General features: G+C 31.6%; 1 protein-coding gene across 3 annotated transcripts in view; it reads left to right on the plus strand.

Moving 5' to 3' along the window:
* LOC141902904 (histidine ammonia-lyase-like) overlaps positions 1-17,719 on the plus strand; it is a 93,348-nt gene that overhangs the window by 39,502 nt on the left and 36,127 nt on the right. For all 3 annotated transcript variants that reach the window (XR_012618976.1, XM_074790838.1, XM_074790840.1), the window contains exons 8-15: positions 5,444-5,583; positions 5,741-5,840; positions 5,923-6,018; positions 6,099-6,253; positions 6,353-6,433; positions 10,279-10,344; positions 10,420-10,498; positions 10,636-10,722. Coding sequence is in view for 2 of the 3 variants with exons in the window: in XM_074790838.1 (XP_074646939.1) it covers positions 5,444-5,583; positions 5,741-5,840; positions 5,923-6,018; positions 6,099-6,253; positions 6,353-6,433; positions 10,279-10,344; positions 10,420-10,498; positions 10,636-10,722 (804 nt within the window). In the remaining variant the exon portion in view is untranslated. The remainder of the gene's footprint in view (positions 1-5,443; positions 5,584-5,740; positions 5,841-5,922; positions 6,019-6,098; positions 6,254-6,352; positions 6,434-10,278; positions 10,345-10,419; positions 10,499-10,635; positions 10,723-17,719) is intronic.

The raw sequence follows: 17,719 nt of genomic DNA on the forward strand, positions 1-17,719 counted from the left end.
ACAAAACTGAACGAAGGGGGCGGCCGATCGCATTTGCGATCATTTGAACGCTTTGCGACTATTTCTTTAATCAGATCCCCCAAGAGTTGAAATATTTGAATGTCTTACGTGGGAAAAAATGAACATGATAAAATTTTTCATATGTTCAAAGATCCCTCTAACCACCGTGGCTTAATCACAGCAATCCCTTTTCTGTAGTGCTGGACCTCATGAAAAAGCAAGACGATGTTACGACATACTTTATAACTTACGTAGCCTACATTCTACGTGTGTGTCTGCGTGCGTGCGTGCGACTTCTATCCAGTTACGGCGCCCGATAATATGACTTAAATATAGGAATTTAACTTATTTCCACATATCTAAATATCAATTGCAACGACAAGTGGTACGCTATAGATCGTTAAACACATGTCTATGTCCCCATTATCTCAATGGTGGGGGGGGGGCGCTATCAAATGAGAGGGCATAATTACTGAGCATATAGGCAAATCATTATCTGCATGATGCATAATGTTAAAATCATTAATCATGTTACATACTAGTGGGTAGAATATATTTAACATTCAGGTCGGTTGGCGCATTTTTGGTCTTCAATGCAGCCAATAAAACCCTTTCAAGAATGTATTACACAAGCTTCTTTGTTGTTATCAACCTGCTGTCTGTAGACATCCCTCCACATAGACATCCCCTCCAGACGTTCGATAGACATTCAACAGTTTCCAAAACCATGGTCATCGTCGATGCGTCAAAACGCCCTGCGGCAGTACTCCAGACATTTTTCTTCGAAAGGTGTTTGTGTGAACCATCAACTTTACACGGTTATTCACTATTTGTAAAATGAACCTAAGCCTTATCAATTTACCTGGCTCTAGTCCCCGATAAAAGGCCTACCTGAATAGCCTATTATATAGTGTCGAAAAGGTAGCACTCCTCACGTTATTTAAACGTTTTGGGACTTATGGTTGACATGGTACACGTTACTGAGAATGGCCAAATACCGACAAGTGGAGCCCAGCAAACACGTTGAAACGTATGGCACTTAAAAAGTCTGGAACAACGACTCTTACCTCTGAATCTGATCCTTTTTTCGGCCTGAAACCTTTGCCCCATACTTCCTTAAAATATCATTTAGATCTTTAAAGACATCTGATTGACAGCTGCAGAAATTTTGCGCATTGAACACTCGACTTTTTTACCGTACACCTTCGATCTGCGAAAAATACCATTCATACTTGAAACTCATTTCAAGCTGATTTTAATTTCGAACCGCTAGATTTGGCAGAGTTTATTACGAAACAAAAATGTTTTCAAAAAATATCCAGTTCTCAGACTTCTAGACGGTCTAATACGCTTCCCTACAATGAAATAGGATGTTTCCGGTGGTTCCTGATGATCTTGAAATTATGGGGGTCGTAAGGGCCCCCCAAATGTCAAAAAATAATTTTGTACCTTAGACCGGGGCCATTAGCAGCTTTAAATTTTATAATCTATATATCTTCGTAGTATCTACTGAATAGCATAGAGCAAACTAGCTGCCTGGTCTATTTATAAAGCATTCAATTTTGCCCTACTTTTGATTATACAAGCTGACCTCAATTTATCGATAACGATCGTCGTGACCTGTATCGAATTTATTTATACATCTGCCAGCGAAGTCAACAACCAGAAAATTAAATTATTTGACGCCTGCAAAAAAATGTAGAATTTCTGGGATAATCTAATGTGGAATTGCGAATTTGAAATCGAAGTTTTAAAAAATTTGGGGGATTATGAGATTTGGCGATTGGGTAGATGATACAGGTCTTCGATTGTACTGAGTAGTGGTTTAATTTTTTTATTGAAAATTGTCAATCCAACTTCATTTCCTCAATGATTGAAGAAAGAGCTCTTCTGATGTCTGCTTCATCATGACGTTGAGCATATCTTGTGGCCTAGCCAGGTTTAGTGGCTGTCACTCGATATCCTATCTTGATGTGGGTGTTGAAGTAGACATTGTCATTCAAAATAACTTGTTTATGTTATTCTGTATGAATTACCCGCGTGTCTTGTATGTTAAATTTTCTTATTCTAAAATTTGTAACTTTATTGAATTAGGGAATTTTATCCCGGAATTTCAATGTAATAAGGATCAATAAAGAATTGAATTGAATTGTCACCTAATACACATGCCATCAGAGGACGCGGAGCCGTATATGCAACTATGCTATTATACATTGCTAATCTCATGAAACCTGCATACCCCTAATATCGAACATATTTTCTAAAACATTTGAATATTGAAATCATATATTCACACATTTTTATATGGACCACTTGTAGCCGCTGATGAAATTCACGCCGGCCCTACACAGATCGTAGATAGCTTCGTCATTCCACCAGCATCCCCACGTCAGGGTCTGACTTTTATATCAAACTTCTGTATCGTGTATACATCCGCCATTCAACCGAATAATCCGATTTACTTATCATTTCTATTTATGCCTGCCGCTACTGATATAATCATACATCCTGTACTACTACAATACGTCTTCTAATGATATTCAATGCAATATAACATTTCGACGTTCAAATAGAGGTCATTATATTATCACAGGAAGCCATTCTACATCTAAGTCTACTATATTTTGCCAAATAGCTTGTATGTGTACACATAGACCTGTGACGTTTTACACATCGATTTACGGTTGTCGTTTGTAAAATGACGCTGAATTGTTTAGGTTTCACAATGCTAACGTTTTATAAGGCGCAAAAAACCAGTGCCTGGGGTTGCCAAGATTACCAGGCATACATACAAGCAGTATAAGCTTCATTCATAGGCATTTAGATAGTACATGGGGTACACGTTAACCCACTGTGAACGGACGACACAGTTTGTATCCACACAAAGAATGCATACTGTGTCCTCCGGTCACAGTTAGCTTGAATAGAGTTTTAAGTTCGGTAGTAATGTTTCAGATCAAAGGTTGTGAGGTCGAGGTCCGCTCAACCTCTCTCCCTTAAATCTAGAAACGTAATCATACAATTAATTTATATAATATCATATTTTGATTCTACAATATATTAATTCTAATATATATAATAATGTAACATTTCTAATTATTATATTACAAATAAATATTACAAAAATTAAAAAATAATGTAATTACGAATATAGATATAATTTGGTATAATAGAATGATTCAATTTTAATAGAAAATATGTTTAATAAATGGAGAGCAATAACAAACAATCAAAATGATATAAACTTTATCAAAAGGATAAAAGATTACTGTTGCTAAAAGTAGATTATGAATGTAAGAACTAATTAATACTAGATGAAATGTATTTATTCACAGGTATTGAAATAATTCCAACTGAATATGGAAATATATTTGTAGCACATTTAGAATATGAAGGTTTAACAAATAAATATAACTTGTTTACATATTTATCAGATAGATTTAACAGATTATCAAAGATATTGATAATTTAAAATCAGGTATATTTTATTCAATTTATCAAGGTGTCGCATAACAGAGGCGACAGTAGTCAACCAGGATCAGAAAGCATGTCATCGATTTAACTGTTACATTTATTAGCGGATTGCACAACACACCATATAACATATAGCACATAGGACACTGCGTAACGTTAACTACAAAATACAAAGCGTATATGTATTGAATAATTTGCTAACGGAATCAAGTGAATCTGGAAAACCAATTTGATACTGCGTAAATATAATGACATTTGACTTACAACTTTGTAGACTAGCTGCGACTCTATGAAATCCCTTGGGCGAATGCCCAGAGAAAATCCTAGAGGAGAACAATATACAGCTGGGAACTGTGAACGTGTAATAGTGGTTAAGAACCGAAATAGCTAGTTCCAAATTAAATTGATTTAATGAATACAAAAAATAATCCTCTTGTGCATTTCTGATACAACCTATACAACATGAAATCCAAATCCACATCAAATCTATATACATTGAAACATTAGACACGCTGAAATAAACATACACAATAAACAAAGACAAAAATATTTAACACCACACATAAAGACAAAAAGGATTCAATCGCAAACACCAGGAAAAGATGAAAAAGGGCATCATATTATAGATTTTGAATGAAAAATATGTGAAATAAATAAATGGTAGAATTAAAAGAATATAGATTATATATCGATTCTAGGGAACTTTCAAATCAAAGATAATAAAAATCTCATCATCTAATAATACAATTAGACAAACAATACAAACAGAGAGTTTAAGAATTGTGACGATATACAATTAGTGAATGTAACTTCTAATTCTTTTCATCGTATATGGAATAAAACTCTTAAAATGGATTTTATTTGATTTCTTTTTGGGAACTTGATAAATAGAATCACATATTTCTAAAATCAGGATTATATAATTTAGAAACATAAACGCAAGAAATTAATAGAAAAGCTCAGTTAAAAATGGGTGGTGCTGTCGGATTCGGAATTAAATCTATTAAAAGTGATACTACTAATATAATTTGGATAAAGTTAGCTTATGATGATCAAATACATTTATGGTAAAAAAAAAACCTTTAGCCAAAATTTTGGGAATAATTCTACATACAATTTTTGCTAATATAAGTGCTACACCAAATTTACTAATCTTAAACATTTCTATAATTATTGCAATTAAATAGCCCCAAAAACATATGAATTGATAGCATTTCCTTGTATATTAACTATTCTACCATTAAAAATGTTAAAGAATTTGGAACACAAATTATATATCAATAATCAGAATGTGATTATAAACCTTGTAATAATTTCAGGTTAGAAATAAGAAATCGAAATGGATACTTAATTAATTTAAATGATTTTCCTGTAATTTATGAATTAGTTACAAGATGTAAAACATTTTTCATAATATAAATATGAATATTACTGTAGGACCGAGTATTTGTATTGGATTTGATTTCAAAAGAAAAACAGCCAAAAGTTAAACTCGATAATGTTATCATATTTTCTAAAAGTAGATCATTTGATAATGAAACAACGATAGATAAATACACTTATATTGTAGAAGAAATAATTGTTTTCATCAAAAAATCTTTAGAATATTATGATTTAAATAAAAAATAATTATTGATGATATCAAAGAAAATAATTGAAATATATGATAATCACAAAATCGTAATGTTATAGATATTTAAATAGTTTTAACTTAACAACAGCTTGAGCTACCCTGAGTCTGCCCTAAGTCTCTTGTTCCTTTTCCCAAATCGTTTAGGATTTGCGATATGGACCTTTTGTACTATGTTTTGTTCTAAGTTTCTTCTCTGAGGCATTAACAAATCTAACCTATGATTTGACCAGGGAAAGTTTCCGACAATATTTTTAAACAACCTTTTTTGGAATAAGCCCTAAAACAATCAACTCAAAATTCCGTATTAAGTTATTTGAACATTTTTTTGCTTGTTAGCGTCATGTTTACCATGGATACCCGAGAAAGGAACAGTGGGAGCCAGTGGAGATTTAGCCCCGTTGTCACATTTGGCATTAGGAATGATGGGCGAAGGAAAGATGTGGAGCCCTGAAAGTGGTTGGGGAGAGGCTCGCTATGTAAGTATATCCCAAGGACGTAGTAGAGCAAAATAAACATGTATTTTACAAGGGAGCTGTTGTTGAGACGGAGAAAAGTTGTATGCGTAGGTCTGGCTTTCCTCGAGTAATAGCTTATTGAAAGGAAATGGAATGTAAACTTGCTTAAGTTTTATAGGTATTAGAAGCACACAATTTACATCCAATAAAATTAAGAGCTAAAGAAGGTCTAGCATTGATCAACGGGACGCAACTGATCACATCAATGGGAGCTGAAGGTATTATCAAATAATTTTTTTTGATATGATAATTGATACACAATAAAATATTGAATATATATTTTCTCGTCTATAATTGAAGCTGTTGAACGTTCATCTTCGATCGCAAGACAAAGTGATATTGTCGCTGCAATAACGCTAGACGTACTGAAAGGAACTACAAAAGCATTCGATACGGGTAAACTTTCCTGTCACCGATATCATATATCAGCAAAATGTACCAAGTCAAATAAAACGATGCTTTGAATACTATTACAGATATCCAAAATGTTCGGCCCCACAAGGGACAAAAGGAAGTCGCGCGTAGATTTAGGTCAATTTTACACTCGGAAACTCATCCGTCTGAAATTGCAAATAGCCATCGTTTTTGTAATAGAGTACAAGATGCTTATACAATACGGTGCTGTCCACAGGTATTAGTGATAAGCACTTCAGGAATACGCCATAAATCCTTAAATCTTGTTGTCAGGTAGCCACGGGACTCAAATTTAATCTTTCCTATCTATTTTTAGGTTCACGGTATTGTGAATGATACAATCGAGTTTGCCAGAGGAATTATAACAACAGAAATGAATAGCGCTACGGATAATCCTGTATCTTTTTATTCTAGTTGGGATTGTCCACGAGTCAGGATAAGCTACTTGTATGTATACTATTTTCATCGAGTTTTTACCTGAGCACACAAGTTGGCATTAACAGCAAGAAGTTAAAAAGAAGCCGGTGGTGCCCTAGTTCGCAAATAACCATTTGGGCTCCAAGGGGTCAAATATGTATCTCCAAAAGTGCCACCTACAAAATGCTTCAAACTCATTTCCAGCTATATCTATTTAAATGATTAAGGGATTGCTATGAAATGATACACATGTACATGATATTAAAATACAGCACACCACTTACACAAATAGACGATAATCTTGAAAACCCCATTTCAGCATCAGGTTTTCGCGTGTAATGTCATCGGCAATTAATCGCGAGGGGTCAAGAAATCGCTAAACATGAGCTAAAATACATTCGGGAAAGCTATTATGCATGGAATACCGGACCCTACTTGATTGTTTGAAGATGCATGGTGATAATTATTACTATTGCAGTCATCAATTTAACCACGTATACGCAGCACCGATGGGAGAATCCAGTAACATGGCCTCGTAGTGTGGCTTGGATTTCACTTCCGAAATCTCGCCAGTCTTGCACTAAATTAAGACTGCACGTAATTTCAGAATATTTCAGAATGAAATACCTTACCGCTCCTTGTTCACGTTTCAACATTTGCTTTTTTTGTCCTGCATCGACTGCATGAGGGTCCTTCTAGACTCTTCTCATTCTCGTGGTGATGTGCATTTCTTACTTGGCATTGGCTTTTTGGTTGATCGTCTCTGACGGAACTGCTCATACATTTACACACTGTAAAAATTCGGTACACTTTTAGTACGCCTATACAGCACGTTTTTGGACGATATTTTGTCCGTTTTTTGGCACACCTTTGGAACGGGTATGTAACGATCTCGGCATAATTAGTGGCATGCAATATATAACAATTCTGGACACATCTTTGGGTCAGCCTCGTCACACAAAAAGAACACATATAGTTTCCATGGAAATTTAAAATTTATTATATTATAATTAAATAAAATAGAAAACGCTAGTAAAGATCAAGATGCCCGGCTGGAAGATGATCCACGAGGGCACTTTTCTTTGTATCTGGTCTCTGAATTGTACAGATCTTATATTGCCTAGCCTAATCCGGCAGGGATACTCTGGATAAATCGACAATTTTGTCTTCTTAAGTGACTACGTATTTCTGATTGTTTTGGGTAATTTTTTTCTTGAATAGCAAGATAGTGGTAGGCTGTATACTTTTAGTTTAGTATAGCGAGTCTGAAAAGCGATAAATGGTTTTCTAGTCTGATATCTATATAAATGTATCCCATAAACTGGTCATCATTTGGTTTTAGAAGTGAATCAATTTTCAAATTAAATGACTTCGACTTAATGGGCTAATCTATTATAAATTGATTGATTGAAGCAAATGATTAAAATATCCCGAAAAACCAAGAAAAAAATTCCGGGGCTAGGCATATTCTTGTGTGCGGAGCGATTTTCCATGTTTGAGAGATTTTTTTTAGGATCGACGACAATCATATCCATAAAAATATTACCTTCGATGAACAGAATTACACCCGCGAATAAACCAGCAAGTGGCACGGTACCGACGCGGTCTGTAGTGTACCTAAACAAATGGGGCATTTACAAATGTAACCAGAGACAAACTCGAATCCATCGACCTGCTAGTTAGAAATAAAATGCTTCGGTTGTGGCATATTTTTGATTATTTCACCACAAGAAAAAATGATTTTGAAATTACTGTATAAGTAATTTTCAGATCGTAAAATAGACACTATGTGAAACCTCTATTGAAAAAAATAATAGATTCAGGACCTTACAGATAAAAAATGTTCCAATCGTATTACGGAAATTTTTGCAATAGACGAATGATTTGGAATTAATTCAATTCAATTCAAATGACTCTTTGTTGTATTTAAGATCCATACGGATTGAGTCGTACAGAGTATAAAAATAAAGTATAATTAATAGGTAAACAATAGTAATAGACAAATTTAGGTAGAAAAAAACACGATAAGCTTTTATGTACGCTTACTACAAACACCTGAATGATTATACATTGGTAATAAACAAATTTAAGCAAAAGTTATTACATAGACTTAAGACAAATACTTGCACGATTATAAATTATCAAAACCTTCAGATTTATTCGGAGACTTTGATTGTGGATGGAAAAGTAGTAGATTGTCAAGGATTGGTTGGTTAAGTGGGAGAAACGTTCACATTCCATGACAAAATTAAATTCGTCTTCAATTTTCCGACATTGGTGGCGTAGTCTTTGTTACGTAAGGGTATTGGTATAGCATCTTCTCTTCATATGTAGTCCATGACTACTAGTTCGTAGCTACATAATGCTGGATTTGTATTTGGGGGTAATGTAGTATCCTGCAGGTAGGGAGACATTGACAATAGCTAGTGAATGCAAAAACTAACCAAAGTTAAGATACCAGGATAGTAGAAATTTATATATCTATCACAACTGATTTTTGGTTTTCCTTTGTTAGCAATATTGAAGTTGGCATTGAGCCAATTATGTATCGCTACATACTTATGTACATCGCTTATGGTAAGTTTTTTATGTGAGCATTTGTTTCATTGGTTCTCGGCCTAAACGACGTATTATCGATGCGATCCAAGACATGGGGAACATCCGTCGATGACATGGTCAACTTTGTTAAAATTCTACGAAAAACTGTTTTGGCGGGAAAATTCTTAGCTCTGCGTATAAAATTGCAATGACCTCGATTGGGGGCGTCGTCTCTAAGAACGAATGTGATTGGCTCTTTTTGGGGTATACGGGGAATTCCGGTGATACTTCAATAATTATGGGAAAGCCAAAATGGCGAACGTTTCATTTGACTAGGTGCCTGTACGAATTACATATGCTCATTACTTGTAAGAATATAATTATTTCACACATTCGCCATAGGTATTGTTTCATTTTAATACCCGGTGATTGTTTTGATTGACATTGAAGTATAAGCGAACATTCACACGGCCTCCACGTGCGCGCTGAGTGCTTATCATTTAGCCTACTGTTGCACGCACATACACGCGGTCGCTCGTGCTTCTACAGTATACACTGCTATAGTGATACTGTAACGCTGCTTGCTGGGGCGCGCACGTTTGACATTTCATCAGCAGAAGATGAGCGCTGTGTTTTCTGTTTGATAGAATTTGTAATAAATTGTAATTTCTTGTGACCTGAAAATACTTAGCAGCAAACTATAGGTACTAGGTCGAGGTCTGAATATTTTAGTGGTAAAATCCAGGATTCAAAACGATCTACTTACATACGCCGTAATTTTTATTACGGTACTGGTATGTTTCGTAGCTTCCGCGGCCATACATTGGAAAAATTTTGTGAAAAATATTTTATTCCAAATATAAAATAGTTTTCCTGTCTACCTGTACCCTACGAAATTTTGGACCTGCACCTGAAACAGATGTATTTTTGTCCTTGTTTGACTACAAAATAATTATTTCACAAAGATAAAATAAAATAATAACTTTGAATTCACGAATTAAAACGATTTTTCGTAAGCAATGCCCTTGCCAAATAGGCTCCAGTTTTCAAGGTAAACCACACTTTGCCCATGCGCAATTTATTTCACAACAATTTTATGTAGATGTAATCAGTCATAGGTAATTATGTTATGCTACGTATATTCTGTCTAACCCACATTTCAAGCCACTCAAATTATACTGCCCTAATCCTCAGAATTGCGCGTACAGCAGATTGAGTTATCAGGAAAGTCAGCGTACAAAATGCATTCACATTTTACACCTTAATCCGGTACTGTTATGTATATAGATGGTGTTTGCTGATAGAAAAGAGATTATATCTGCTGGGAACTTCCACGGTGAATACCCTGCCAAGGTAAATGGTTTTTCAGGGTTATTCATTCCAATCTTATCTTACCGTTTGAGTGCATAATAACATTGTCTATTGAAGGTATTGGATTATCTAGCTATAGGGATAAGTGAGTTAGCTAGCATTAGCGAGAGACGAATAGAAAGACTTGTAAATCCAGGTAATGTATACGTTAAGCGACGCTATTACCATCAAATCAATGTTGTAATCAAAAATATAAATTTCTGTAGTAGATATTCATATTGGTGATACGTTATTCTTCCGCATCTTACGTATTATCACAATTTTCTGTACTAGCTTACAGTGAACTACCAGCTTTCTTGGTTAAAGATGGAGGAATAAACTCGGGATTCATGGTTGCTCATTGCACCGCTGCAGCCTTAGGTAAGTTCATACAAAAATGAGCATCGCAATTCCAGCACCAGAGCGTGAATTGCGGTTCAAATGGTCTGTATCAGTTCATTTGAATGAACTTGGAATTGAAATCATAGAAATCCAAATACATGTGTTATATTCAAGGTCCATTCATTTTCGGGAAAAAACCTGGTAGATCCTCATAGAAATACCTATTGTTAAAGTAGTGTTAGCGGGTAACGTAGGCTCCAAACAGAAGAAAAATTCATTGCAAGGTACTTAATAGAAAAGTTGTGGTATTTATCCTTAGGGTGGTATTTAAGAAGAACATGTGATTATAACCGATGTATGTATTGCTGTTATGGGGTGAAATTCAACTTAAAAATAAATATCATAGGGTTTAAATGTGTTTAAAATCAGAACCATGTGTTTAAAATCAGAAGCAATGAGATTAATTGGGATAAATTCTCAGCGGTAGAATACGTATTTCTAGAGCAGTGGAACGTTAGACCTACTCATGACTGAAACCCGTATAGGTAAGTTATGTGATCGTGCGGGAACGCCTTTACTAAAGTTAAAACCATTTCATGATGACACGAAACATTAAACACAACTAGGCTACCATCCATGATATCACAAATCAAAAAAGATCATTTTTATATTCAATTTTACCAGAGTTGTTTATTGGAGGAAAATATGATCGTTAAGTACGCTGAGACCAATCATGTTGTATCATCAATAAGTTGACTGACAGTATTATTATTAAGATTCCATCGGTTCGGTCATATTCTGAGATACGTTTTCGCTTTAAGATGCCCTACCCGCCTGGTGCGCACTTACGAGGTGAGTAATAGGGATAATAGGCTTTCAAGCCAAAGGTAGAACGGTCGAGTTCATTAAAAACAAAACATTAAAAGTAATCTAAAACTATAATATATTTTCATAACCATGTGTATTTTATATTATAACTAAATATTTATTCTAAGATATCAATAATTTAAAAAGCATATAATCAAATATATTTTAATAATAATAATTATTCTATTATTCAACTGAAATACACACGGTTATGAAAATATATTATAGTTTTAAATTACTTTTAATATTTGTTTTTAATGAACACGACCATTCAACCTTTAACCTGAAAGCCTATTATCCCTATTACTCTTAAAATATTCATATAAATGAATAACATTTAAATTGACAGATTATTCAATATAAAAGTGTAAGCTCTTATAGAATAGATATATAAATAGTTATTTTATAAACTTATATTCATAGGGAAATTGTAGTCTCAGTAATATTTTTGAACCTTTATTATTCTTTAATTTATTCATATATTCATCATGTAATTCAGTAGGTATAATTTGATTTTCTTCCAATGATTGTTGCATAGATTTTTTATCTTTGTTATAAAATAAAACTAGAAATCTTATATTCCCCCTAAAGTCTTTAACAATTGAATTATATTTTTGATTTAAAACTCATGTTGTTATCCCAAAATGTCTCCCAGAGAAAGCTAAATAACATAACTCACTTTCTCTAACTTTTGAATCATGTAAATTAGCGCAATCATCTACAATGAATAATGTATTTGATCCTTTATAAGTATCAATTGCTATTTTAAAACAATTATCTAAATTTTCTTTTACTGTTTTAGGGTCTAATATAATAAACTTTTTCATCTTAACTATATCTCTATTATATGTTTTATTCATTTCATAAGTAGGGCAGAATAATATTATATTATCAAAATGATTCTTATAAATAGTTTCTAACAAATCAAATATGAAATGTGTTTTACCACAGTTTGTTACACCAGTAACTAACATATTATGCGGTTCAAATATAAATAAATCTTTATTCATTTATTCTTTTAATTTTACTAGATAAAATCCATTCATTAAATTTATCATCATATCCTTTATATTTCACCAAAGAATACTTTTTTCCTTTAAGAGTTTTTGATTTCAATACTTTTTCTATTTTGTATTCTATTTCATCTGGATTTGGTACAAGTGATAATTCTTGTTCATAGAAATAACCTAATATTTCTTCATCTTTTAGATCTTCTAGTTTATAAACAAAAGGTTTAGTTAATATTATCTTTTTAATCTTGAATATTTCTTCAGTAAAATTTGGAGTATAACCTTTATAAAATGTTTTTCTATATTTAGATATTCTTACGTGTTGTCCAATTTTGAATCTAGGTTCACCAAAATCATGTGTAACAAACGCGCCATATAAATTATTCCAAACTATTTCCGAATTATCTTCTTTTCTAGCTTGTATAGGTTTCATATTTATAGAACTATGTTTAGAATTATTATAACCTTTCACTAAATCATCTAATATATTTATAGACTCATCGATATATTTATATGTTTCATTAGCAGTAAAATATTTCCACATTCTAGTTTTCAATGTTTTATTAAATCTTTCTATAATAGATGCTTTTTTATCTGAGTGTGTTGAAAAATAATCTACATCGTTATCAGATAATAGTTTTTTGAAATGTTTGTTATAAAATTCCTTACCTTCATCAAATTGTATCTTATCTGGAATAGCTTCTTTAAATATAGATTTAAAAGCATTTGTCACTTCTTTTCCAGTTTTATTTTTGATTGGAATTGACCATGCGTATCTACTGAATATGTCTATAACATTCAGTATCCAGAAATATCCTTTGTTGTGTTCTTCTAAGTTCTTCATGTCAATTAAATCTGCTTGCCATTGTTGATCGATATATGAAACCATAACTTTTCTTGTTAAATAAGTTTTATCCATTTTCTTGTGGATTTGATATGTTGGTTGATTTTGTAACCATGATTTCAATTCACTATATTTTATATCACCATGTGGGTGCCGTACGGCACCATCACCATTTTCCTTATCAGATTTAATTTTATTCCATAATTCTGTAACGTTAGAATATGATACTTCACTTTCTGGATTATAATATAAATCTCTTAAATATTGTTCTTTTTTCATCTTATTTTAATCCATTAATAATAATTTAGATTTAGTTTCAATGACTTTATGATTTGACTTATTTTCTGGTATGATAGGTTTATTGTCATTGGAATCATCTTTATCATCAGATTTGAATTTTGATTTATATATTACACCGGATAATATAATAACTGTTACTAATCCAATTGTAATATATAATTTATAATTACTTCCAGCATTAGAAGAATTAGATGGATTATTATTTGAATCAATATCAGGTGATTCATTTATATCAGTTAATTTCTTTTTCTTAGCTTTTTTTAATTCTGCAGATCATTTACCTAATTCTCTTGCCCATATAATTTGTTTCTCGGATCTAGCCTTTTTCTTAACTCCATCACTCATTTATTTTAGTTAATTTTTGTTCTGATTCATTTTCTGTTTCGACGTTTGGTTGTAGTACAGCGTCATCTGTTTCGTTCTTACCTGATTTATATTCCATAGGCTTGATGTTCGAAAACGTAATGACGCCAGTAGAAATTAATGTCATAACCGATCCTAATTGAAATGAAGCATAGCCGACCCATTTTTGTAATTCAGTCATAACTAAATAGTCATTTTTCAAATCACTATATAATTTATTTTCATCATCAATTGGTATTAACTGGTTACATAATTTTGAATAACATTTGACAATACCATCTGAAATAGAATCATTTATTCGGGATAATCTTGCTTCTTCATAAATCTTAAAATATTTTATTACTTTATCTGGTTTCATAGCATCTAATTCTTGAAAAGTAATAGTCTTAGTTAAAAACTCTTTAGTTTTTCCACCGGCAATCAATAGTTCTAGATGATGCTTACAATATAAATAGTATTCATAATCTATATTACAATTAACTTGAGCACAATTAGTTACAACTGTATCTTTATTATCACTTATACCCAAATCATCTAATGTTTTTTCAATATCAATACTATTCTTATTAGATTTCTTTGACATTTATATTAGAGAAAAAAAGCAAAAAAAATGTTATAAATATTCTTCAAATGATACTAGAGTTAAAGAAGTCTAGTATTGATACTAGCTATTTGAATTTAAAGAATTTCTATTTGAATCTATTCAAAATATTAAGTATTCTCTTTTGAAAAGAAAGTATTAAAAATATAATAGAATTCACTAGCTAGTTGAAGTTATTGTTTTTTTATTATATTTTATTTAAATTAGGATTTAGATTATCTCACTACTATTGTTTATCTATAGGAGCAGTAATTATAACTGTCCAGATAAGTCATTTCGGATTCTCGATAATAAATCCTCAAACTGAAAATAAATTCAAAGAAACGACTGGTGGAAATACTATTTCATAAACACACATATATTTTATTCTACAATCATTATCGATTTCCACATTCCAAGCCGCTCGGCAGCCGAGCGGTAAGGTATGCGTGTAATGCAGGAATCAATAAAGTATAATACAACATCTGTCACTGTGTGTAACATTAACAACAGCTGAATGACGCAATTGAAATTCCGACAAACGTAATGCATTGGAAGCCTATACAGTATGGCTAAACTGCTACAGTCTCATGAGTTGAAATATCCATAATTTCTGATTCCACATCCATCTATCTTCACTTTCTTGATTCAATGGCCTTCATTTTGTTATCTAAAAGATAAATATCTAACGTAGAATAAAACTAACTTGAAGTTGTAGTTGTAAAATATTAATTACAACACTTAAACATGACCATTTTGTGGCGCATCTTACCAGGATAAGTTTTACATGTTTAGCGTTTTCCAACGCCTTAATAAGAACAAAAACAGTACTTACATTTATAACTGTAAACTCCTAAAATTGTGTTTATAGAGAGAATATCCTAAACGTTCCTATGCTTATGTGCTGCGCGTTTATAACTGGCAGTTATTCACTAGCTAAACACTGTCTGTGCAACAGATGTTACTTTGTAATATAATTGATTAATCCTTTTCAACTGAAATAGCACATTCGATCAATATTCAAATGAGATACGCCCTATTCAACTGAATATGAAATACGGCACAGATGTTTTTGTAAACAACCTAATACAATTACATACAGGCGGTTTGACATATATCGAGAGTAACCGGTTTTCTAAGCGTTTAAGCTTCAACGTATTTTTCATTATGTGTTGAATTCCATAATTCAACAAATGTCTTTGCTTTATCCAGTTGATCTAAATATAACTGTATATCTAGTTTATTAGATTTAATTATGTTTTCCTTCTTTTCTAAAGGTCTTAAATTTCTCCAGTTCCAGATTAGCTTCTTATTACAATCATCACTCATGTCAAATTTAGATATTGGTAACACGTGATCAATATGGTAATAATCCCCATAATTATCTATATTCATTTTATCATCGAATTGAAATATAATCCATGATTTGAGAAATTCATCTGAACAACCCAATAGATTAGATAGTGTTTCTGAATGTGTTTCTTTGTTGAATAATTGTGTTAATCTAGATCTTAAGCATTGATTCAATCTAAAATTAAGATCTGTTTTGTATCTTTCTCTCATATATTCTGCCATATAATAATTATAATAATCTATATTATCTTCTCGGTATTGTTTGGTATATAGTTTAAAACAAGTTTTACAGCAATATTGAAAACCATCTTTGCTAATCTTACGCTTACTAAATTCTGTTATAGCTAATTTATCTAATTCACATTTAGAACACTTCTTGTAGTATATGTTTATAACGCCAGTGTTATTTGTAATATTTATAGTTTGTGGTTGTTCTGGTTCCATTTATTATACATATTTTTTTACTAAATTGATTTTAGAAGTTATTCATTTATATGTTATTCATGAATACCTATGTATTAGATACCCTATTAGATACCCTATTAGATACCCTAATACCTGATACCCTATTAGATACCTTAAATACTTAAAACCCCCTTTTTTAAAATAAATATTATTTATACAATTTTCAACCAATTTATTTTTATTTTTTCAACTAATATATGAATAAGTTTGAAAATAATAAAGGTTATTTATTATTACTGAGGTTTCAATTTCCATATGAATATCAGTTTATAAAATAAGATATTTTATGTATTAGATTGTATTAGATTGTATTAGATATGTATTAGATACGTATTAGATACCTTAAATACTTAAAACCCCCTTTTTTATTTACTATTATTTTATACAATTTTCAACCAATATTATTATTTGAGTTAAATATAATTAATAACTTAATCACTTTCAATATCATACCCTAACAATTTTCCCAAATTCTCTACCGTATCTTCATTAAGAGTTGTTTTATTTTTATGCTTATTCATCGCCCTTTTTACCGAATCTTCATAAATAATTGGTTTATTGATATACTTATTAGTCATCTCAACTATATCTTTATTTTCTACTTTATGTTTCATAGAATCTTCATTATCATCTTTATTAGTGTTTGCTCCTAATATTTCATTTACAGTGTTTGATCCTAATATTTCATTAGCATCGGTTAAATCTAATTCATCTTTATTAGGTGTTGCTAATAAAAAATCTTCATATAATTCTTTACCAATTACTTTTTTATTTGAAACAAATTTTGTAACATATCTAAATGGGTGTTCTATAAATTCTCTTAAACCAACACGTTCTATAACATTAGTAATATGTACCCTTGTATTCATATGTTTATTCCAATTTGATGTAGCGTTTGAAAATTCACCTTTACAATAATCACAATAATTTCTATTTTCACTAACATTTAATATTATTGCATTATTATATGTAGAAGGTATTACATTATTAGATGTAGAAGGTATTACATTATTAGATATAGTAGGTACTACATTATTGGATGTAGTAGGTATTACATTATTAGATGTAGTAGGTATTACATTACTTAAATTATCAACAACACCACTTTTATTATTATTGATTTCTATTAGTTTAGTTTTATAAATTTTGAAAATAGGATCAAATATCAAAGCTATATTACAAGGTATTACATAATATAAACCATCATTATTTTCATGTGTATCGATGTATGGAATATGTTTATATACTTTACCT

Source organism: Tubulanus polymorphus, chromosome 3, assembly GCF_964204645.1.
Source record: "Tubulanus polymorphus chromosome 3, tnTubPoly1.2, whole genome shotgun sequence".
NCBI lineage: Eukaryota > Metazoa > Nemertea > Palaeonemertea > Tubulaniformes > Tubulanidae > Tubulanus > Tubulanus polymorphus.